This window comes from Pithys albifrons, chromosome 6 (assembly GCF_047495875.1).
Source record: "Pithys albifrons albifrons isolate INPA30051 chromosome 6, PitAlb_v1, whole genome shotgun sequence".
Taxonomy (NCBI): domain Eukaryota; kingdom Metazoa; phylum Chordata; class Aves; order Passeriformes; family Thamnophilidae; genus Pithys; species Pithys albifrons.
Window position 1 is genome coordinate 14,863,597 of NC_092463.1, and position 25,140 is coordinate 14,888,736.

The following is a 25,140-nucleotide window of genomic DNA, read 5'->3' on the forward strand; positions in this document are numbered from 1 at the left end:
ATAAATGTGTTATTGCTGAAAAATTACGTGAACTTAATTTTGTATTTCAGCTATTCCATCCAGATCTGTTTCTGTGGATGAATCCAGACCTGAGCTGCTTTTTAGACTGGCAGTTGGAACTTTCTCAGTGTCTGTACTTCATATTGACCCTTTACCCCCACCTGAAAGTTCACTGAACCTTAACCCATTGACACCAATGGCTCGGGATTTCTTTGCCCGAATAGAAAAGATTGAGCCAGTTAAGTTTTCAACAGAAGATTTTCTGTCCTTCCGAGAAGTATTTGCAGAAGCTTGTTCTCATGATCACCTTAGGTATAACTTTGCTTATTAATAAATATAATTAACAAAAATATATATTTAAGTATATTTTAATAAAATAGATTTATTTCCATAGAAATTGTGTCACAGTATTTGAATTGCATTAGACTTCTTTATTAATTTCAAAATAGTCTTGAATTTTGACATCTGTTGTCCAAGACTGGGGTGTTTTTTAAACTAAAAAAATAAGAAAAGAGTATAAACATTAAAATCACGTAGCATTTTAATAGATGACTGAAACTAGGTACGGCTTCTACCACAGAAGTCTAGAGCATCAAGAACCATTAAGTAAATTATTTCTTTAGAAATAGCTTGATTTTACAGGACTATTTTTATTCCACTGTAGTGACTTCTGCTTGAAGGAGCTTAGGAGTTTACTTAGTACAAAATACCACTATGAGTAGGGATAAACTATAAGTGTGAACAAAAATGTAATGTCAGTCAACAGTCTTTTTTTGCAGTTTTTACCATCCCAGTACAGTGTATGAAGTAAGATATGTAAGGGTGTATATACCTTTTCTTACCTTATACATGTAATTTAGGCTTTCCGAGACATTTGACTCTTTCTATGTCTATCTAAGGATGTTTGAGTTATGTGAATTGCATCTCAGGTTAGATGTCTAAAATGTTCTTTACAAATTTCTCCGTACTGACCATTGTTGAATGTGTAACATAAGTGAGCTCCATTGTCTTTGTTGCTAAATCTGTTATAATTAGATATTTTCATATTTTTGAAGAAATTATGGTGCTTTTAATGATTTTAAAAGGATTGTAGTGATCCTATTTTGCATATCTTGACTTTTCATAATTTTTTTATGCTACTTTTCATAATTCATACTTTTAATGATTAGGTTCATAGGTAGTGGCATCAAAGTGTCTTACGAACAAAGACAAAGGACTGCCTCTCGAAGTTTTAGTACCGATTTATCCATTGGCGATATGGAGTTCCTGGAATGCCTTTTTTCTACTGACTCTCATTCCAAACAGCCTCATTATACAGAGGTATGTAAAAATAGAGAGAGTTTCACACAAAAAAGATGTTATTTGTATAACTGAGAATGCTAATTTTAAAATGGTTGTAATTTAAATTTTTCTTAATATCTTTTACTTTTTAAAATATTTTATGGTTTTAAGATGCAACTTACATTTTAATTCTGAGCTCAAATAGTGAACCTGACTGCTGTCATACCTGACAGGAATAGCACCAAGTAGCCAAACTTCACTAGTTTGCTTCTTTTAGATCTGCATAACACAGTTCGTGAATTAGAGTGCATGTTTTCCAAGAACTAACCAATGAAGTTGAGCAGTGCAAAGGTTTCTTTGCATGATTATTATTTTTCCAGTTCTTTTAATGGTCAGAGACATCCAATAAAATAGCTGAGTAAGTGTATTGAGTAAGCAGTTGGTCTGGGGCTCTGTTTGCTGACTTGAATATGGGGTTACCTACTGTCTTTTCCAGGTAAAATGTCATAAATATGTTTTCCTGTGTCAACTCTTTCCTCTTTATTTATTAAGTACTTTTAACACTATTTTTTATTAAAGCTGCTGACATTTGATTGTGAAGAAAGAAATGATTCTCATGCTGTGCCATGCTTTCAACTGCATTATAAGCATTCAGATAATAGAGGACCTCAGGTAAGGTGGGACATTAAAAAGATGAAGTTTCTATATAAAAATCTTTGTCTAATTTCAACAGAAAGCTATCTAACTTGTAAAACAGAGAGTCTTTATCTCTCAGTTATCATAATTTGTTTCACTGTGTTGTTGTTGAAGATTTCAGTGCTTTTTTCTTTCTTTTTAGGGTAGTCAAGGGAGACTCAGTTCTGTACCACAGAAAGCAGAGTTACAAGTAAAGTTAAGTCCAGTATTTTGTGAGCTGGATATTAGTATTGTAGACAGATTGAACTCCCTGCTTCAACCACAGAAACTAACTACAGTGGAGATGATGGCATCTCATATGTATGCTTCTTACAATAAGCACATAAGTCTGGTAAGTTAAAAGTGAGATTCAAAATGATGTTGCTGAACTTTTTGCAGGAGGAAAGCAGGATGCCACTAAGCCTGAGATTGCTAGTTCTGATTGATTTGTGGTGTCTGAGGTTCTTTTTTTTTTAATGTGAGAGGGTTTTTGTTTCTTTTTGTTCTGTTGATTTGGTGGTGGTTTTGGGTTTCTTTTAAACTTCTGACACAGAACAGTAGCCATCTGACATAGGTTCTCATTTTAGATTTAGTGATGGCATGCTTGATAACAGACCTAAAGACAATGGTAGGTGCTTGACAAACTACATAAGTTCTCAGCTTCTTGAATCAAGCAGAACTGAGCAAAAGTTCTACTGATTGCATTCTAACAGAAGAAGTTGGAGCTTGTTAGTCTTGGTTCAGGTTGTCAGTAGGATTTAAGTGTTAGTAAATTTAACACAATAGCATTAAACTGGACTACTTTTCTTGAAATACTTGAGGAATTATTAATGCAATTAACTACACAGCAACAAATATCTCAATGTAATTTTATTGCTATAATGATTGATTTCAAGGCAGTTAAATGCCACCCTGACACCCTATCCTGTCAGATCTCGGAAACTCAGCAGGGTCAGCCCGGGTCAGTACTTGGATGGGAGACCTCCGGGGAATACCGGGGGCTGTAGGTTCTAGTCCTGAGGACTTTGCTGTCACCGTCCAAGCTAGCTCGGCTGTGGCAGATGAACTCAGGAGTTAAAGGGTGGGGCCAGTTCTGCACATGCTGTGCCTCATCTAAAAAATCCACGGTGCTGGCTCGAAGGACACACCCATGTGGGGAGAGCCCTTCCCCTCGCCCCCCCCCCCCCCCCTCAAAATTCATTCGCAAAGCCTAGCCATGATGATGATTGATTCCAGAAAAATCAGTCTTCAAAACTATTCAAGAGGATCCATATTTAAAAAATATGTAATACATCAATCATTTCTATCAATATGGTTATGTCCTGAGAGTGATTCTTTTCAATGATGGTCAGCAAAAAGCTACACTCCAGGCATGTCAGTGAGAGGGGCTGGATGCCATGACTTCCTGCGAGGGACAAATGCACATAATAGTAATTCCTGGTTTCTTAACAATAGCAATTTTTAAAGATGTGTGTGACATACAGTATTTACTAACTGCAACTGAGTGCTGTTGGGTACTCTCAATCTCGTAAGAGTAAAAAAAAAGTCGAAAATAGGTGTGTTTTTGGACTACAAACCTCTGCAAATGCTTGACTTCTAACTAAATATAATCTTAACAGCACCAATAATAGAAGAATATCCTAGGAGTACTAGCAATTGGCCTTAATGTGTGTTTTTTGGGATATATAAATAATATTTTTCTTTTTTAGATATTGCAACATCAAAAAGATTTCCCCATAGTCACTTTTCATGCTATTTTCTCTAATTTGGATTTTTCTTTTGTTTATTTTACTTTTTAGCATAAAGCATTTACTGAAGTTTTTCTGGATGATTCACATACTCCTGCAAACTGTAGAGTTTCAGTTCAAGTCACTGCCCCTGCATTAAATCTCTCTGTTCGCTTCCCAATACCTGACCTACGGTCAGATCAGGAAAGAGGGCCATGGTTCAAGAAATCACTTCAGAAGGAGATTCTTCATCTTGAATTTACAGATATGGAATTTAAGACTGAATTTATAGGAGGATCAACTCCAGAACAAATTAAATTAGAGCTTACCTTTAAAGAGCTAACTGGTAAGAATGTTAACATAATATTCAAATGTTCTTTTTTATTTTTCCAGATACTGGGTAGTTAAGGAAAAGGTTCTCGCGTAGGAATTAATGTCTTTCCACCTGAATTTTGGAGTAGATATCTGCTGTAGTTTAGTGTTCCGTACTAAGTACCAACATAAGTCAAAACAATGCTACTAGGAGGTTAATATATATAGATGTGGTGGTTGCATTCTTGGTTTTGAAAGCAGAGCTAGTATTTCTTCTATTTATTTTCAATTTAGTGTATCTCTGGGATCTCTATCATGGGTAAGTTTTGTAGATTTGTAGTAGGTAACTACAGCTACGCAAATCAGAAGTGTAGTCTGGAAATGAAGTATCCCTTCCTGGACAAGGAGCTGGAATGCACCCTCAGCAAGTTTGCTGACCATATGAAACTGGTGGGAGCAGCTGACACAGCTGATGGCTGTGCTATCATTCAGTGGGACCTTGATGGCCTGGAAAGTTGGGTGGGGAGAAACCTAATGAGGATTAACAAGGTCAAGTGTAGGGCAGTGCACCTGGGGTGGAGTAACTCCAAGTACCAGTACAGGTTGAGGCCTGACCTACTAGAGAGCAGCTCTGCAGAGAAGGATCTCGGGCTTTTGGTGGCTGACAAGTTGACCATGAGCCAGCATTGTGCCCTTATGACCAGGAGGTCCAGTGGTATCCTGGTGTGCATGGAGAAGGGTGTGCCCAGCAGGTCAAGGGAGGTGATCCTACCCCTGTCCTCAGCTCTAGTGAGGCCACATCTGGAGTGCTGTGTCCAATTCTGGGCTTCTCAGTATAAGAAACACAAGGTGCTACTGGAGAGGATCCAGCAGAGGTCCACAAAGATGACTGGGGGTCTGGAGCATCTCTCTTATGAGGAGGGACTGTGAGAGCAGGGCATGTTTAGTCTGGAGAAGACAAGACTGCAAAGGGATCTCATTAATACACATAAGGATCTCAAAGGTGGCTGCCAAGAGGATGGTGCCAGACTCAGTGGTACCCAGCGACAGGACAAGGAGTAATGGACATAAACTGAAACACAAGAAGTTTCACCTCAACACAAGGAAGAACCTCTTTATATTGAGGGTGGCAGAGCACTGGAACAGGGTTTGGAACCTTCTGCTCTGGAGATAGTCAGCACTCATCTGGACGTGTTCTTCTGTAACTTGCTTAGATGGCTTTGCTTTTGCAGAGAGGTTGGATTATATGATCTGTCAGAGGTCCTTTCCAACCCTAACAATTCTGTTATTGATTCCCTAAGTAACCAGGATTGAGAAAACTTGAATAATTTCATGCCTCAAATATCTTTTAAAGTAATAGACCTATGAGACTGGTTTATATTTGCAACCTTCTCTGCTGGTGTGTCAATCTGTGTATTTCAAGGCTGTGACAAACTGTAGTGATGCTATAAGTAAATGCAGATATCTGCATTAGAAGCATCTTGTTTTCTAACTACTGTGAGTTAGAAAGTACTGTGAAAAAATTTCTTTTCCTAAAAGTTAATATTTTTTGCAGGAAGAGACAATAAAATTGCAGTAAATAGCATTGACAAGTGCTGTGTTAGACTAACTTCAGGAGTGGGTAAGCTGAAGTTAGCAGTTGTCATTCCTGTGTTAATTTTGAAAAAAATCTCTTTCTATTCAGGTTCTTTTGAAGAAGATAATGCAGAAACACCAATAAAATTTTTCCAAGTGTCTGGTGGCACAGATGGAGATATAACATCATCATCAGACAATTTTGACTGGCCTCGGTAAAATAACATTTGGGTTTTTTTAATGTGGGTTGTTTAGACTTTAAGAAGCTCTGTTATTATTCTGATTTTAATGCAGAATGCATGTGTGGTAAATGCTTGAAAATAATTTTCAAAGAAAGGGCATGTAACTACTGAAAAGACCCTAAGAATTTACAAAAAAAGCTCAACTTGAAACTTCTACATGGTTAATAATGCAATATGGTTTTAGTGTATAATGGTTTCTACATGGACTTGAGTAAATGTGAGGGAAAGTTAGATGAATGATTAGATACTTGAAACTTTCTCCCATTTTTTTTATCACTTTACCTTTTCTCCTATTTCTACATTCAAGATTGAATATCAAACAACTCCCTCAGTCAAATTTTGCCTCAAAATATTAATATATGCCATAACATCAGTAAGAATAACTATATTGTGAATGAATTATTGCAGCTTATATCAAGGTAATACAGTACTTCAGACTTACTGAAGAGAGTGGCCTAGCAACCAAAGCATGTAATAATATGTTTAAAGAGGCAATTTTAGATTTGCTACAGAATTTGCCATGTACATTTTTTGCCAAAAAATTAGTGATTTCCTGACAGTGAGTTTGTAGGGAGATTTTTTCTTTAATAATGGCTCAAATAAATTTTTCAGTAAGAGTGTTTACAATAATATACTGCATCATGCAGTAGTGCGTTTTTTAATAGCTGTTAATGCTGTAGTGAAACAAGCATTATTTTGGGAGAGCGCTAGGTTTTTCTTAGGTCATCTGAGTGGGCACCTGATGAAGTTGAAAGAAGCGGATGCAAACATTTTCATTCACCTTATGATTCTTTTTCCATATCCCTTTCTATGCATAAGTTTGGAGCTTTTTCTTAGTAGCAATGCTTTGGATAATAAAATATGTTATTTTCTAAAAAAAAATAAAATTCCTGGCCTTTGAGCTATTTAGTCTATGTGCATTTAATGGCAAGCCAGTAGAACTGAGGGACATGTGACAGTGTATAAAACATTATAAGCATCTCTAATGGCTTATTCTGCATAACTTCTCCAATGTCAGGATTGTATTGAAAATAAACCCTCTGGCTGTGCACTCTATTCTGGAAAGGATAGCAGCTGAGGAGGAAGAAGGTGATAATAACTTCCAAGAGGAAGAAGAAGGAGGGTCTCATTCTTTGAAGGATGTCTGTGATATTAGAAGACCAGAGCCTTCTCCTTTTTCTTCTCGTAGGGTCATGTTTGAAAATGAAGAGGTACTACAAAGTTTTGTTACTGCTTTGTACTTCTGGTAGACGAAATGAATGTATTATATACATCTTCTACATCTTCTGACTTCCACTTTTGCTGTTTTTTTTTTTACCTCAGAAAATTGTTGCTTTTTTCTTTCAGATGGTGATGCCAGGAGATGTAGTTGAAATGACTGAGTTTCAGGATAAAACAATTAGCAATTCTCATTATGTACTGGAACTCATGTTACCAAACATTCATTTGACGTTACCAAACAAAAGCTTTTATGAAAAACTTTACAACAGGCAAGTATGGTAATTGTTTTCTTGGTTATCATGACCTGTACTCTTAGTTCTTTAGTCACTGTTGATAAAAGCAATTGAATAAGCAGGTATAGCAGGAACTCATTTTTATAGTTTATTTAAGAACATAGAATGCTACATAAATATTTTTCGAAATTAACATCAGAGACAGCATTGTCTCAGGCATCTGGCTGGTGCCATGGCAGCCATCTGCTAAGTGTTTGGCAGATATTATGAACAAAGAGTAAAGCTAAATAGTCTTTCTCTCTCAGTGAAAACTTTGTTGAGATCTCTGTTTGCAATGTTTCATTTTGATCTAATCTTTCTGATGTCTTCTTTAAAATAGATTGTTGTACTTCAAAATCTGTTGCCTTCCATTTTATTCTTTCCATCTGAAAATCTAGTTTACAAGACAGTCAGGGAAAAAACCCTAACCCAGGCTTTTGAAAATGTGGAGAAAGAAAACCCAACTTAGACTTGGGTGTTCAGCATTTATTTCTTTTATTTTTCTGTCTGAAAAACACCAAAATATTAGTAGATTGGAACTGTACTATGCAAGGTGCAAGAGAGGTGCTGATCTGTTTTAAATTCTGATAGATATTACTTCGCTTCCAGAGTATTTTTCACTCCAGAGTGGCAAAGCTGAACCTTCTGTTGACTATTCTATTGGAATACTTCTTCACTGAATGTGACATCTGTCTTTACCCTGGCAAACACTCACTTGAAATCAAAAGAATGAATGTTTCCTGCAACTTGGTTGAAAATTGATCAAAAGAGGTTTTTTTTCACCCCCACTCCAACCTCCTGAGCTAATATGTACCTACTTGGAGAGGCTTTTATATCACTGTCAAATGATAGGCTTTGATATGTGCATGCCATAATTACAGAATAAAAGTTACTTTCATTATTTAGTGCTTTTACCCTTGAATATATTATTTTTTCTGCTTTTGAACATTTTTTCTGTCTTGTTTATGAAGTCTGAAATCTTTTATATGAAGTCTGCAAAGGAAATATGCTTGACTGAGTTAATATAAAGTGGGAATATAGTAATGTATTTTGTGTAATGACAATGTATTTCTTCCTAGGATCAGCAATGATTTATTGTTGTGGGAACCCACAGCTCCATCTCCTGTAGAAACATTTGAAAACCTTTCTTACGGTGTTGGACTATCTGTGGCCAGCCAGCTCATCAACACTTTCAGTAAAGACAGCTTTAGTCAATTTAAATCTGCAGTTAATTATGGTAATACACTTAATAAATTATCTAGAACTATGTTAATTTAGAAGCATAATTGGCTGAAGTGATTAAGCTGTTAGTGAAAAGCTGTTGTGAATTTATGAGGAAACATAAACAAGGAAGAGAAAGTGTAGATTACTGTTCAACTGAGTAAAATCAGTGTCAAATTGAATTACATTACCAATGGAAAACAGTATGTTTTTGGCATAATATGCATCCTTGCTAGACAATGAGTCATTTTTCATTTTATCTATTAGATGATGAAAGTGGATCTGAGGAAGAAACACTACAGTATTATTCCACTGTTGATCCTAACTATCGTTCACGCAGAAGGAAAAAGCTTGACTCACAGAATAAGAACTCGCAAAGCTTTCTGTCTGTTCTGCTGAATGTGACACATGGATTAGTGTCAATATTCACAGATGTAAAGGTGAGGCACTGAGGCTGGAAAAAGTTGTTTGTTTTATCTATAGGATCCCTCTCATTCTGTATGTACTTATTTGTAAGGACTAATTCTGTAATCTTCATACTACTATACTATAACAGGCAATGATGCAATACAATATCTTGCCAATTCTGCGTATTTTGCTTCACGTGAGAATAACTATTATGCAAACAGGAAAACATGTATTGGTAGCAAATCTTCTGTTAGTTTATACTGTCTAAGTGCAGCAAACTCTCGGCAAACCATAATTTAATAATTTTTATTCTTTCTTCAGCAGGATGATGGGAATACACTGGAAGGAAAGTACGGTGAATTTTGGTTTGAGTTCAACAGTGGTTCCCTTTTCAGCGTGACTAAATATGAAGGCTTTGAGGACAGACACTATGTTTGTCTCCATTCTAGCAGCCTCAACTTATATCATCAAGGTAAGAGAGGCACTGACATGACTTTGAGACCAAGTTGGAAATGAGATAAGCTTGAAGCTTTTTAGAAGAAAGACTGTATCTTTTTTTATTTTTTTCTCTGATAGCGTATCATTTGACACAGTAGATTTAATTCATGTCTAATGTTTCTAAATGCTACAGGAATGCATCATCATAACTGTATTTATTTAGTTTAGCTCTAACTTTCCTTGGCAACTGCTGGTCTTCATTTATATTGTGATTCTGTTCAGTCTGTTCTTTACTGTGAAAGTACACACTTCCTACTTGTTTCATTCAAAAAGTTACAGGTGGCTGCTATGTCTTTCCTAGCTAGTAGTAGTCATCAGGTAAAGAACTTTGACTGTGTAGTTTGTATGGCTGGTAACCCCTATGCAGTTAAACCGTTTAAGGTTTTCCACTCAGGTGTCTATGAATCAGTTTCAGTGCAAGGCTTAATTATTTTATGTTTAGAGGTTAGTGTGGCACTGGCTCATAAAATGAAGAGGAGGCACATGTTCTTATCTTAACTCCATGTAACCCATTGGAGGTCTGTCCTTTATTTCACTTTTGCCATTTTGTTGGGCAAATATAAACCTAAACCCTATAGTTAGATTGAAGATTTTGGCCTGAACCCTGGTTTTAAATACTGGATCAACCATAACATTCCTTTCATAGTTTTTAGTCATCAGTGTTCATTACTAACTTTGGTAATTGAAATAATTTTATAAGCATTAAGCATGAAAAGGATTTTCTTTAACTCTTCATCAGTAACAGCTTTGAAGCCCAAGGTAACTCATTCTAAAATGTCTTTGCAGGTTTGGTAGATGGGGTTGTCCCTTCCTCTGAAGTGCGACTGCCCAGCACAATTCGTCCCCATTGGTTAGAACCTACTATTTGTTTTTCTGAAGAAGATGGTCTTAGCAGGACTACTTCAGATGGTGTAGGAGTGGATAGTCCCAGTATGCTGACTGTTGCAGTAAAAATCCAATCAGATAAAGTAGAGAGCAATACAAAGGTTTGTGGTTTTAAATTTATGCTTTTGTACATTATTTGATTTACTTCAAATTATGTGGAAACATTTAGATGTGGAGTTACAAGGGCTGTAGATGAAGAAACCATGTAGTTCTGAGACACTCATCCCCAAACTGTAATTTTCTGTTATCATCTTATGGGTGAATTCTAAAATATAAGTATCTGCATAATTTACAAATTCTTCCAATGTTTCACTTTGCTGATCACACTATTCTTCTTTACTAAAGGCATTTCTTGGACAGTTGACCTTTTTCTTGTTTCTTTTGTTTGGTTTGTTTTGCTGAGTTTTAATCCAGTGCCAAAACAGACATGAACAAACATAAAGAGTTAAAAGCCTTCTGCTCAGTTTACTAGCAGTGTCATCTAATAGGCAGCCTTTGCTTACCTGTTTGGAATGACACAGGTAAATAACAGTTCATTGGCGTGGCTAAAAGATGACCTCTTAGACGGCATAGTGGTGACAAACAGGTTGGTGGAGTTATCTAGAGAAGAAGTAACCTGCAGACCAGCAAAATGTGGGGGGGCTCAATTGACTCAGATTTTAATAGCATAAGAAAGAGCTACATTGGATTGGTACTCCTGCTGGTTTCTGGTGAATCTCAGAATGAATGGCCTGCCTTTGTACCACCACCAAACTGTCATTTCTAAACTATCCTGTTGCAAAATATTAGCCAGGGTTTCTGTATTGGAAAGCAGGGGCTTTTTAATGTTTAATTTTGGCCCATTCCTCTCTTTGTTTCTAGACACTTCAAGGTTTTGGGAGCAGAGGGGTGATATTACTTCATAATCTAGATGTCAGATAGTTACACGTTTCATGTAAGCTAAGTAATGCAACTTTGTTGTGCAGGAATTTCTGGTTGCTGTTGGACTACGAGGAGCCACCCTTCAGCACAGAGTACTGCCTTCAGGTTTGAGCTGGCATGAACAGGTCAGGTTGCTACAGTTTTCTCACCTGTGCCTTCAATTTCAGTCTCATTGTTTTAAGGGCTTTAAGTATCAAACGAAACCTTGGTGGAAAATCTTGGTGTTAGGCTCTGTCTTATCCTGTCATTATCCTAATTCCCCAGCATATCAGAGAAGTTTGGGTATTATGTTTTGTTAGGTTTTGGTTTGGTGTTTGGTTTCTTTGGATTCTTTTTTAAAGAATTTTGGATGAAAAATCTTGGTAGTGCAATGCTATTCAAGTGCTTAAATAATCTTTAGTGAAAAAACACCCTAAAAACAAGCAAACGTGCTACTTGCAGTACTGAAAGCATTTACGCATTTTTCCCTTCTGCTCAGTTTATTCATCTTGTCTCATTTCTCCCTTGTGTGTTTCCTGGTTTGCATGGTTTGAAGAGCAGTAATGGAAAGGAAGACTTTGGGGAGGCAGTGAGCAGCAATTTACACAAACACTTCTGAATCAGGAGGGTTACACTCACAGTGTTGATGCAGAGGTACAGCATAGCAGACAGGACACATGGGGCAGGACAGCCCATTAGCACAGTTGCAGTGCAGCTGCATGTACTTACACTATACTGGATTACAGATAGTAAACCTTGACATTCAAATTTATCCTACTTATCTTCCAGTATTGTATGGTGTGCTTATTTTTATATGCATTGTTATTGTATAACTTCATGGAGCTGCACTTAGGGCTTCAGACTCTGCTGTGTCATTGCTTTCTTCTTAGAATGATGTTCCTGTGGGTTCATTGTGTTCTGTATTTGCTCTGTGATTACTTAATTAACACTGCCTGCGATGCACTTGAGAATCTTTCTTGGAGGATGAGAGGTGAAATAAAAAATTGTCCCAAGAGGTAGTTAGAGGAAATAGTTAGAAGACTAGCAGTGATGGCATACCAGAGGCTTGAAATAAATTAAGAACTTTCACGGTGTAACAGATTTGAGAAGGAATTATGACAGATCTTAAAGAGGGGTATAGGAGTTTATTTTATGTGGTAATACATGAAAAATCTGTATACACAATGCTTGTGCACATATTTCTGGTTCTGAGCATATTTCACACTGCCATCCCCAAAGAAGGAGAAGGGTAGCTTGAAGTTAACTTTAACAATATACAATTTTACAAGAAAAGTTGAGGTTTTACATAGAGAGCAAAGAAAATGGTAATACAGTAACACTTGAAAAGAAGGATGAATGGGACTGTATTTTGGCAAGATTTGAAAAATTAATTTTGTGACTTTATAAAAGGACCCACTTGGGTGTCTCTGTGTTGGTCTTTTCTATACTTTTGAAGCTGCAGTTTTGATGGTTTTATTGCCTTGTTTCCATTCCATGCTTTTCTACATAATGATACCGAGTAAGCACCTTTATATATCTGAGACTGTTCACTCCTTTTTATTGGCACACCTGTTGCAGATTTTCTTTTTTGCAAGACATAATTTTTTATTAATTTAACAGGTATTGAACTATTAAAATAATAAGTTTGGGTTTTGTTTTTTTTTTAGATTTTATATTTTTTGAATATTTCTGATGAGCCTGTTCTGGGATATAATCCTCCAGCTACAATTACTACTTTTCATGTACATCTGTGGAGTTGTGCTCTTGATTACAGGTAAATAAAATGCAAGTATGTGTCATTTAGCACTGCAGCTGTGTATTTATTCTTCAAGAATGTTTGAGTTTGCATACTAAAAAGAATACTTATTTAGGCTTTTTTGGAAGAAGTACTTAACAGAAATCCCTTGAACTCAAAGCAATTTAAAGTAGGATATGCACTTGCCTAGGCCTGGGAAAATGTAGTTGGGTCATCTGTAGAGCTTTGATTGCACTTCTGAATAGGTACAAAGTATTAATTTTTTGTTCCTGTTCGTTGTCAGGCCACTGTTTTTGCCAGTCAGATCTCTACTTACTGTTGAAACTTTCAGCATTTCCAGCAGCGTTGCAGTAGATAAATCCTCTTCTACTCTCAGGTATGATTTAAGACATGGTAAATCATGGCAGCTCCTGTAAAACTTGTAAGGCCTGTCTGCATTTTTCACCTCGGAAGCATTCATGTTGTGTAAATTATCACACTGATTTGCATATTTTGAAATATACTTTCCCCATGTATAATCCTGTCTTACTAGGTTAAATACTTGTTTTTGATATATTTTTTTAGTTGGATTGCTTTCTTTAACAGCCAGCAATTGTGCATTTTTGAGTAAGGTTGAAAGATGTTCTGAAATGAAGTTGTGCCTATTTTATAAATTAGAAACACATTAAGATTTCTTAAAGATTTGTTATTTGGAGACAATATGATTAATTAAGTATTGAGTGTTTAGTGAACATCTCTGTAACTAAATTTTTCTTGCAACTTTAGTTGAATATTCATTATGTTATACCTGTTCTGTTGTGACACATCAACCAAGTTGCCTGATTTTACTGATAAAACTTTCTAAGTGACCTTTGAAACAAATGTGTGTTAGCTTTATTAAAAAGAGAAAAAGGCAAAACCAGGAAGTAAGTGTCAATGGTGTATTTCAAAAACATTATTTCTTATTCTAGGAAGGATCAAATATATAAATTGAAATGCAAAACCAATATATTAGTGATGGTGAAAATATTTTACAGTGGTTAATTGCCAGTGGATTTGGAAATTATGAAAGGTTAAAGTGAAGAGTTTGGCTTTAAGATAGATTTTGAGCTTTATTTTTTCTATACCAATTTCTTCTGAAGGATTGATTGCACAGCATTTGTCTACCATCTTTACCTTGTTTTGTCTTCTAGGATAATTTTAGATGAAGCTGCTTTGCACTTGTCTGACAAGTGCACCACTGTCACAGTCAACCTCCACAGAGGTAACGATGTCTTAGATGTGACTACTCAATTGCAGAGCCTAAAGAAACAAAATTACAGTCATAAGGTTATTGAAGTATAGATCTGTGGAGATAAGAAGCAGCAAGTTGAATATGAATGAATAGTGTTGATGAAAATCTCACTGCTCTTGTTTGAATTTGTCCAGAAGTATGTCAGAGAAGAGCATCTTGCAATTCCTCCATTGTCTTTTTAGAGTTTCACAATGGGTCTTTAAAAAGAGCGTATTTTAAAAAATCTGGAGTTTCAAAGAAAGAAATCTTCATACAAAGATCTCATTTTATGATGTATTCTGAATAGCTATATGGCACAGAAATCTAGGTTCCCAAAGGGTACCAGCTGGTTTACTCTCATTGAAATAGTAAGAACCACTAAGGACTGAGGAACTTGAATCACTATTTAACAAATGAATTGGAGAAATAATGAAAGCTTGTGCCCGTAAATGTGTGTATTTAGCTTTTGTGAGAGATGTCTAGTAAAGGACACAGTAAAGGTATGCTGTATGCCTGTTTTGTTTAAACAAGAAAAGAGAGGAAATAAGTTATTCAGGGCACTGAAAGACGAGTACAATGAGAACATGTGTTCTCTTTCTCGAACTTCAAGTAAAAAACTGGTAGAATGCTTAGTCATTTATGTGTGCCTGTTTCTCTTACTCACACAGATGGGATGAGGATAAATACCTTAAAAGATTACATTGCACACAGATGGTGGCAGTGGGAGTGATATATTGGATTGAAAAGATTTGAGTTCTTGATTTGAGTAGCTGAAACTTGAACTCTGAGTCTAATCCTTATAAAAATAGGAAATGCAGAGATATAAAAGGTGTTAATAAAAAAGCATCCCTTTTTATGCTCATGCTATTTCTAATGGTTTAATAACAAAAAATACATAGTAAGGTTTGTGTTTGTTATTGTCTTAATTCTTTTTTCTAAATACCTTCTTTCAGATTATGTTCGTGTTATGGATATGGGACTGCTGGAACTAACCATTACAGCAGTAAAATCCGATTCTGATGGAGAAAGAGTAAGTATTTAGTTACAGACAAAATAAAATGTAAAATCTCCATGAGAGATTGTGATTTGAAAATTACCTTGTTATACTTGGAAGTAAACTGAAAAGCTTTCTTTCATTCTGCTATTTCTTTAAAATCCTTTTTGACTAATTAAGTAATTTTAAACCAACTGTGTATAGGTGCTGTTTTTATGCCTTAGAATGCACTTCAGATCATCCTTACCTTTTTATTGTTGCTATCTAGACTAAACCACGATTTGAGCTGCACTGTTCCAGTGATGTAATCCATATTCGTACCTGCTCTGATTCGTGTGCTGCACTAATGAATCTCATACAGTATATTGCAAGTTATGGTGATTTACATCCACCTGCTAAGACAGAGGTTAAACGTGGAGTGAGCAAGCCAAAAATGAAGGTATAACATGGCAAAATAATATCAACTTAACTTTATGCTTCTTGGTAATGTATTTTAATTTTAATCTCCATTCTATTTCCAAATAATATGAGATTTCCTGTGAAGAAATTAACAAATTGTATCTAACTAAAAATATATTTGAGAGTAAAATAATGTATTTTTTATTGCTTTGGTCACTAAATATCTTAAAATGTTTCATGCTGTTTACCTGTTGTACTTTATTCTTATCTAAAGAAGGAAATTCCAGGACATATATGAGCTGTCCAAGCAATCTGATGATCTAAATGTCCTGAACTATAATGTTCTAATCTACCTTGTGAGTTATCCAGCTTGGTGTTTCAGCTCCCTTCATTAATTATCAAGCAAAGTTGTTTCTTCTCACAATTTAAGAGCTGCGAATCAATCTGTTCTAACAAAATATTTTTCGACACATATCGCAGTTGTCTTTAAGATGTGACTATGTATAGTTCCTCTCCCACAGGTAGAGACCTTTAGCCAACCATCTTCCCATGGACCAGTCCTCGCTGAATCAGAGCAACAGATCTTACGGGATTTGATGAGCGATGCAATGGAGGAAATTGAGACCCAACAGGCTGCTTCTGCCATGAAGCCAGAGTCTAATGGTAAGAATCCTCTGAAGGCACAAGTACACACAAAATACAACCTTTCTGTAAAGAAAGTGGAATTGAAAGTTTTGTATATGTAGAGATGCCACAGTAAGAAAGGGAGTGCATACTTATGATGTCTGAAGTCTTCAAACTATGAAACAGATTCTTGGTTTTAATAACAGTAATGCAGAAGTACTTTTTGATTCTAATCAAATACACATTACTGAGATACTGAAAGCAGCAAGGAAGGAATCTGTCAAGACCCCAGATTCTGTGGGTTCCATAAGTTAGCATTGGATGTAAGTTCATATGTCATGTTGCAATGTGGAGGAATCAATCAGACCTCCCTTCTGTGTATGAATGTCCAGGGAGGATGGTGCAATTCTGAGTCACAGGACAAACTTCTAGCATTTAGGAATTCTTTCTGTTAGCAGATAAAATAAGATAGTTGGGTTTATGACAGGGTTATGGCTTCTGTGTCGTGGCTAAAGTGTAATTCAGGTTTACATTTGCTAAGGATTTTGTACTGCAAATGGAGAATATCACTATTTCGATAATGTCTGATCTTTTTTGATGGTGGAAGGTGAGCAGTCACTGTAGTAATGAGAATTATCGATGCTGTGGTCTTACTATCTGAATGAGAAACTTGGACATGGAAACAACAGATTTGGTTTTGGTGTTTTGTTTGGGTGTTTTTTTATATGGGGGAGACGAGGGATTGCAAATAATTTTCCTATATTTTTTCCATTCATCTCTGCTAGTAACTAGTTATGATTATATTGTAATCAGTTTCTATTGTATTCTGGATTAATGTTGAAAATTGTATTTTATTTATAATTGTTTCAAGATATAATAAGCAAATTTTTTTATGTAATTGAAGCTAACAAATGTTAGTTAACTCTTAATTAATTTTCCTATTTTGTAAGGATTTCCCCACTGAAATGTGGTTTTTTTTCCTCCACCGTCCTTCAATTCCCAGGAGTTTTGGATGACAGATCTCAAACTCAGGAACCATCTTGCTCAGATCTCTTCCTGTTTCCAGATGAAAGTGGAAATGTCTCACAAGATCCAAGTCCCACTTATGCTTCATTCACTCATCATCTGATAAATGAGGCCATGGGAGATGTTCCGGCAGAAAGTGACGATTTCTGCATTCTTTTTGCACCCAAAGTTGCTGTTGCTGTAAGATCCTTTGAGAATTACTAAAAAAAGTCCATATGTAAACTGAATTAGAGAAAAGTCTATGTAAGAGTTGGACAAATTATATTTTACTAGCAGAAAAATAATTTTTCTGTTTGAAAGGAAGTCATGCATCATTACTACTAGGAATGACTAGAAGTATTTTCAGATACATATGATTTTTCTGTATCTCAGCCCTATGTAATGGTTCTCTCATCTGAATTTTACATTAAACTGCATTAGCAGTTTTCCTTCATTTTAGTCATGTTTAATCATTGCTGCTTTGACTTACAGTAATGGCATAGTTAGGAAAAAATGTTTTAAGCAAAAATCAGTATTTATCAAACTAGCAGCTTTGCACATCATCTAATCTTTTATTCATTTCTCTCACAGTCTAAGCTTGCAATATTTTTAAGTACCTGAGATCTTTGTCAAACCTCAGCTTGTGTCACTTCATACCAATGTCTGTCCTCTGCACTGTGCTCATGTTTTTCACAGTATCTCTGGTTGTATTCTTAGGAGAAAGAAGTTCCTGGATCTCTGATTAGAAGCTCTATTTTCCCAGTTATGTTTCCCAGTTATTTTTGAGCTTGTTTGTTTCTAAAAGTGCTAGTATGGTAGCTTGGGGTCTTCTGCAGGTTTTTTTTTTTTTGCTTTCAACTACTACTTTGTTTTGTTTACAGTTTGAATGGGATTTTTTCTGTTTATTTTCTTATGCTTTTGTCTTTACTTTTAAAAAACATTCCTGAAACAATCATATGTTGTGTAATCTTTAGAAGACAATACAGAATGGTTTTTCTTTTCATAGGAAAGAATTAGGCATCTCTATTAAGAAAGCAGATTTCACTTTCTCAATGCTGTATCCTTTTTTACTTTTTAATTAGGAAAAAGAGGAAGAGCCGGTTATAAAAATACTGGTCGATGATGCAATTATCATAAAGGAAAATCATTTCAGCCAACCTATTAAAAAAACAGATACAAGCAAAGCTCCCTTGCATTTTCCTGTTCCTCTGGTACGCTATGTTGTAAAGGAAATATCTCTTATTTGGCATCTTTATGGTGGAAGGGATTTTGGGACTGCACCACCAACATCTCCAGCTAAAAGTTTCATGTGAGTGTTTGATGTATTTCTGTGGATTAAAACCTTTAAAAATACTTAATTTTCTTTTGATTTGGAATAATCTCACTGTTCAATCTCAAGTCTCCCGTGCTTGCATCTTTGCTTACTTCTCACAAGAAATCAATTACAGAACCATGTGGTTTGAAAGGACCCTTCAAGATCAGCTAGAATTTTCTTCAGTTTAACTCCACACACCAGAGTGTATTTTTTCGGTGTCTGAAGCTGGACAAGCTGGTTTTGGTTTTGCTGATTTTTTTGAAGGCATAGAGGGATGAATTTTGTTTTAGGGTAATACTGGAAGTCAAACTTTCCTAAAGAGGTCAGTGCTGAAGAAGCATAAGTCAGATTTACAGGATGTCGTTGAAGCAAAAGAGTAATTAAAATTATCACAGCCAAAATTAAGAAAATATTTTAAGAATGTTCATTTGGTGGGATGCATACACCTAACATCCTACTTTAGTATGCATTACTTGAACAGCAAAAAGAAATTACTTAGTTAACAGTAACACAATTTCAATGTTTTTTTTAAAAAAACATTAAAATACTAGTAAATTACATCCAGTGCATTTAGTTTTAGATAACAGTGAGGTAACTTAATCTGCGAATGTGTATTTTCTCTTTTTATTTTCCCAGAAGTCCCCATAGTTCTCCTTCTCATACACCAACAAGGCATGGCCGGAATACAGCTTGTGGGGGAAGGGGAAGAAACCCAGACTTCCTCATGGAAATACAGTTAAGCAAGGTGAGTCACAGGACAAGTTTTAGCCATGGTTCTCTGTGTGAATATCTTTACATGTTACATTCCATGGAGAACAGCTTTGCATTAAGAGTTCAGTAGGATTTCTTTCAACAGTATCTACAGTATCTAAGCAGTCACTTTGAAAGTGATGAATATAGAATTTGTTGAACAAAAAATGTATTTACTCTTCTAGCATAGTATTTGCTTGCTGAATAAACTTGTTCCTAAAGATGAAGGATATCTATTATAGTATTCTTCATGTTTTTGTTTATAGCAAGCAAGTTTTACAATTCCTGTTTTATTTTTCTCTCTTCAGTTCCACTCTTAATAGATACACCTGTTATGAAATTCAGTGTTCTAGCAAAACAACCAAGATGTATATTTGTTGAGAACACTAAGTGTATCAGTTTGATAATTGGATATTAAATAACATCTAATTATATCACAATATTGTTCTGCTATTTCCTCTTAACCTATTTGGCACCCTTTAGGCATAAGTATCTTACAGTTGTTTTTAAGGCTGTGCTTATCTCTAATATAAAAACTAGATGCTTGTTTCTAGTGCTGTGAAGAATATTAGCAAGGAGTTCACAATAAATTGATCGGTAACAAAATCTTTTTTAAGTAAGATTTTGTCAAACATTTCCATGAACATCAACTGCACTACATAAAAATAAATGCTTTTATAGTCTTCATGCATTTCTAAAGCTTAAAATTCAGCCCATTAGCACTTCAAGCTTGCTAGAAATATGTGACACTTATGCCAACCTTTTCCAAAAAACCGTAACATTGCAATAAAAAAAAAAGAAAGGAAGCATTTAATGTTCTACCTGGAAAACTTCAAATGTAGAAGTATAGCCACATTTTAATTTGTGGATATTTAGTGAGTTATTGTTAGCACGGAGGCATAAAGGTTTTTTCCCCCTATTTGCACCCCTAATTTGGTACGAGGCTTAATAATAATATTTAAACAAGAAATTAAGGAGAAAGTGTGACAAGCAGATGGTGTTTCTTTGCACTTCAGCGTCCGGTCCGTAGAGGCCGCTGCGGTGCCGCTGTGTGCGCTCTGCTTGGGGCGGGGTGTGGCGGCGTGTGATGGGACAGGGAATGGTTTGGAGGTCACCACAGCTCTGAGTGAATATGAGAACTGCATTGAGAGATGAGGAAATTATGATGATTCAGAATTATTTAGAAACTAAGACAAATAATGACTTAGAATTTATATGGACTAAAGTGAGTAAAGGAAACAAGACTGCAAGAAGTTTCTTGAGAAGTCAGTTGGTGAGAAGAAACCTTACTTTCATAAGCATAGAGGGTGCAGGATTCAAGAATGGCAAGATTACCTGATACAGGCTTCACTATGAAGTAAGAAAGATGTTAGGATTGAGAGGAAAAAGGAGTGTCAATGTTAAAACAAAAAGTGAAACTCAGTCCTTGCCTTATACTGACTATTTGTTTTGGCTCAAGTGTGCATCCTGAGATATGAACATGTACACAACTAGAAATTGGAAGATTTCTACTGCTGGACATGTAAACATCTCAATAGTTTTCAGAAATCCTAATATTATTCCTATAGATTTAAAATAGTAGATAGATTTTAAAGTTTCTATGTGTGGTATGGTTTTCTTTTGGTTTTTTGGGATTTTTTAAAGTAATATTCTGTTGTTAAATTCTGTTTTTCACTGAAACTGGTATGCTGGTTTTCTTTTTTTTTTTTTTTAAAGGTGAAATTCCAACATGAGGTATACCCTCCAGGTGGTGCAGAAGGTGAATCTTGTCTGTTGGAGCAGCCAGTGTCACGACAGGTTTTTATTGTTCAAGACCTGGAGATTAGAGATCGCTTAGCTACATCACAGATGAATAAATTTCTCTATCTCTACTGCAGTAAGGAGATGCCCAGAAAAGCACATTCAAACATGGTACAGTTATGAATATACTATTTTTTTTTACAATTGCAGTGGTTGAACTATTGTTGTGGGAGTTATTTACAAGACATGAGTTCATTGAAGACCGCACTAATATAATTTGTTGATAGTTCATTGCTTGACACTTTGTGGATATTAAAACAAATTCAAAAATCAGTTTGAATGTTAGCATGTCAGGTATTAATGTTTCAGAGATTGTCAGTTAAAAAAACGTGGATGTCCAGTACAGGTTTTTGTAGCTTTCATAATTTGGTTTCACAACATCTGCTTGTAGGAGTATGATGAGACTTTACAGCACATGCAGAGTTGTAGTTTTATGGTGTACCGTAGTTTTACTACTTCTGTAAAGGACTTACTAAATTCTGTGGGGGTTCTTTTAGTTTCCTTTTTTATAGCTTTTATAAGTTTTTATTCAATGCTAGCTTTATAATTGATAAGTGAAATCAGATTATTACATCAGTTTTGAAGTAATTTTTTTTCTGTGTTCTGAGATTTGATAATTGTAAATGTAAGTGCTTCTCTTTATCTTATTGGTTTTTTCAGTTAACAGTTAAAGCATTACATGTCCGTCCAGAGTCTGGCAGATCCCCACAGGAATGTTGTTTACGTGTTTCACTAATGCCACTTCGCCTCAATATTGACCAGGTTGGTCTTGGTTTTTGTTTTTTAATTTGAAAACTGAGAATATCTGTAGACAGGGCTGTTTACTCAATGAATTTTCTTCCTGAGACTTCTGATAATTTCAAAGGTTTTGTAATTGTGGTTGTTAAAAAGCATATACTTATTCTTGAATGATCTGGCTTTCTTCATGAAGTGGCTTCATTGTTTCTAATTGAAAAAGGTTAATCATTAAACTAGAAGTGGTTCACAACATTTTAAAGGGCACTTGACACTCAAGAAGTGTTCCTTTAATCTGAAGGATTTGGTCATGCTGTCAACTTCAGTGGGAGGAAGAACAGAAATTGTTTTACTTTCTTTAGCAAACCTTTGTGCAAAGTTTTTTTGCTATACTCAAGAAACATTTGGATTTTTTCAAAACCAGTAAGGAAGCAACATATGTTTGTGCATGCAAATATAAAGTGCACTTATGACTCTCTGTTGAGGCATTTCTTGCTTAGTTTGTCATCTTCAGAGAGATATGTGGGGTTTGAGTATTTTAAGAGCATGATTCAGAGTTACATACCTTTTCTTTCCATCAACACATTAGAAAGTAGATTTTCATGTTACTATTAGAAAAATTGAACTCTTGTCTAGTTTGCAATAATTTTATCTAGAAAAAATAGCTAGGAAATACTGCCATGTACTGAGAAAACATGTTCCCTTTTGGTTGCTTGTTAAAGTCTTATCTTTTGTATCATAAAATTCTTTTTTACAACTTCTGTAAAATTAACTGCAGCTTTTTTGGAAGCATGGGACTTCATGCAGTCATATTAGAAATACTTGTTAGTACAGCTTATGCTGTCTTTCTTATCAGTTGGAAACAAAAATGGAAAAGAAAGTCCAGATGTCATTAAAGATAGGATGAATGAGGCACCAGTGTGATGCATGTCAGAAAAATAAAATGGGATGTAATAACTTTAAGAAATTAAGAAGACATTAACACTACAGACTTTTAATAAAGCAGTGGTGAGATCTGTTCTGTAATGATTTTACTGACTTCGACAGTATTAGAGAAGAATATAAACTATACTTAAATACCTTTTTATTGGAAATGAGAGAAAATATTGCAGCCATTAAAACACCTGGGTATTTAGCACTGGCCAGTGGCCAGAGGGTCTTCCTGGTTTCTGTCCTAGATTTCTATGTGGCTTCTGCATGTGTTAAAGGATCAACAAGAAGAAATGTGTTTTGTTTCATATCTATCTGAAGTAGAGCTGGAATAGTGGATAATATTTTTAGAGTATTGGGTCTTTGTATTTATTTTAACTTGTTTGTATTTTATTTTTTGCTACTAGGATGCCTTGTTTTTCCTAAAGGACTTTTTCACTAGCCTTTCTACAGAAGTAGAACTCTTAGTTACTCCAGATCCTGAAGGTATAGTTTTCAAAAATCTAACATGAGCACATCTTCTTTCTTCTTTAATGTGTGTACACGTCTGTAGATTCACATGTGAATCTTGCGTATATAAAAACTTGTATTGCGGTTTGAGCACTAATTACTGGTTCTCAGAGCACAGAAACTTAGCTTTGTATTTTATAAATATCAACAAAGGTCTTCAACACCTGGGGTCTCAATTGTTTAAAAGGTTTCACTGAAAGTGGGGCATATTTAGTAAGAGCTTCTGAAAAAATTGAGAACTGTGTGTATATTAGGAGTAATTATTAGATAAAACAAATACATTGTGTTCCTTATTTGTAATACTGAACTCTGTTACACAACTTCAAGCTATTAGACAGACATGCTGTTTTATGCAAGAGATATTAAACAAGTATGCTAAAGCAGTACTTCTAATCAACTGCACCATCTGATGCAAAAGCAGTATGTATTGAACAGCATATTTTCACTACTAGCTCTATTTGTGCATTTATTAGCAGCTATACTTTGCCTATGTCTGCTGAGATGTCATACTGAAATGCATGTGTTATGAAGCACTCTGCAGTGCTGCCATTAAAACCAGATGGATTATTTACACTGATGCATAAACCTCAGCTTAAACTGCATGTAATATTTTTTTAATAACTAAAAAAGTCTAAATACTGTCCTGCTAGTAATTTGTACTATTAAGCATTAGAACTCACTAAGGACACAGTAATGGTGTAAATACACTCTTTCTGTAATCACTGAAAAATATGAGTCAGTTTACTGTGTATAACTTCTTCTTGTAGTCAAAAAGTCTCCTGGTGCTGAAGTTACGTGTAGTTTGCCCAGGCATGTCAGCAGCCTTAAGGAACCAAGTCCAGTCATTTCTTTCTCATCACACAAGCAAGGAAATGAAAATGGTAGCATTGACTCTATGGATGTGGTTAATGGAGATGATGATCATTTTTCACAAGAAACAACGTCATACAGTGATCAGCCAGTATTTTTCAGGTAAACTTCCATTACAAAATTTCCAGAGACACACAGCAGTTCTGCTGAATGTTTTAGGAAAGTGTGATGATAAACTGTCAGGCCTCAGGGCAAGGTATATTTTTTCTTTGTTTGTTGACTGGTTGTGGAATTAAATATATTTGTTTCTATCAAGGGAAAGTAACTAATGATTTTTATTAACTTTTGCACAGTACTGTGCACAAGGAAATAAAAATTAATTAAAGCTCTGCCATGTACAAAAGTAGTAATGAGATATTTTACAAATTAATGAAAAGAGCAGTGTTTGTATTCTTACATCTAACAATATAAATTACATCTAATATAACCAAAGATGAGAGTGTATAAAGGAAGAGGATATCATGGGAGAGGTATGAGATAAGATAAACTCTAATGCAGTCCTGAGTGGGAAGTGAGTATGAAAATTGTAACTGGTTATGCAGAAGTTTTTTCATGTGTATTCAGGTCATAAGTGCCTCTAACAACATATGTGTGCTTTGCTAAGACATACAGAACCAAATTATAAGAGCATGTCTGTGGTTCTGTGTCATCACATACATCACCAACAGAATTTTTTATTAAGTTCCTGTTGCAGGACTAAATTTTGCCCACAGAACCATCATTTTATGGGATTTCTTTCTTTATGGTTTTTGTTTGTTTTCAATTGAATATTGTGCTGTGAAAGCTGAGGAAAAATGTTCACTTGCAGGATTAGCAGCACTTCTGTAGGGCTGTTAAATATATTACAAATGCTAATCTGAACTAGATGTTAATAAACCAAGAAAAGCTGAATTTACCACTGTATTTTGTACATTTATTCTGAAGTACTAATACAGCAACTAGAGGATTTATGGCTTACAGAACAGGGTATGGCATCTTATTCT

The 25,140-nt window shown here is 35.3% G+C and overlaps 1 protein-coding gene across 3 annotated transcripts in view; it reads left to right on the plus strand.

Moving 5' to 3' along the window:
* ATG2B (autophagy related 2B) overlaps positions 1 to 25,140 on the plus strand; it is a 48,589-nt gene that overhangs the window by 15,085 nt on the left and 8,364 nt on the right. The window contains exons 11-36 of one of the 3 annotated variants that reach the window (XM_071557570.1): positions 51 to 312; positions 1,170 to 1,320; positions 1,861 to 1,953; positions 2,120 to 2,308; positions 3,756 to 4,029; positions 5,680 to 5,785; positions 6,831 to 7,023; positions 7,160 to 7,302; positions 8,385 to 8,542; positions 8,794 to 8,966; positions 9,256 to 9,406; positions 10,219 to 10,418; positions 11,283 to 11,363; positions 12,885 to 12,991; positions 13,257 to 13,349; positions 14,146 to 14,216; positions 15,179 to 15,255; positions 15,488 to 15,658; positions 16,140 to 16,281; positions 17,246 to 17,448; positions 18,330 to 18,556; positions 19,199 to 19,307; positions 21,029 to 21,223; positions 21,773 to 21,874; positions 23,185 to 23,263; positions 24,055 to 24,259. In XM_071557570.1, coding sequence (XP_071413671.1) covers positions 51 to 312; positions 1,170 to 1,320; positions 1,861 to 1,953; positions 2,120 to 2,308; positions 3,756 to 4,029; positions 5,680 to 5,785; positions 6,831 to 7,023; positions 7,160 to 7,302; positions 8,385 to 8,542; positions 8,794 to 8,966; positions 9,256 to 9,406; positions 10,219 to 10,418; positions 11,283 to 11,363; positions 12,885 to 12,991; positions 13,257 to 13,349; positions 14,146 to 14,216; positions 15,179 to 15,255; positions 15,488 to 15,658; positions 16,140 to 16,281; positions 17,246 to 17,448; positions 18,330 to 18,556; positions 19,199 to 19,307; positions 21,029 to 21,223; positions 21,773 to 21,874; positions 23,185 to 23,263; positions 24,055 to 24,259 — 3,955 coding nt within the window. The remainder of the gene's footprint in view (positions 1 to 50; positions 313 to 1,169; positions 1,321 to 1,860; positions 1,954 to 2,119; positions 2,309 to 3,755; positions 4,030 to 5,679; positions 5,786 to 6,830; positions 7,024 to 7,159; positions 7,303 to 8,384; positions 8,543 to 8,793; positions 8,967 to 9,255; positions 9,407 to 10,218; positions 10,419 to 11,282; positions 11,364 to 12,884; positions 12,992 to 13,256; positions 13,350 to 14,145; positions 14,217 to 15,178; positions 15,256 to 15,487; positions 15,659 to 16,139; positions 16,282 to 17,245; positions 17,449 to 18,329; positions 18,557 to 19,198; positions 19,308 to 21,028; positions 21,224 to 21,772; positions 21,875 to 23,184; positions 23,264 to 24,054; positions 24,260 to 25,140) is intronic. The other 2 variants (XM_071557569.1, XM_071557568.1) reach the window with 2 other exon arrangements.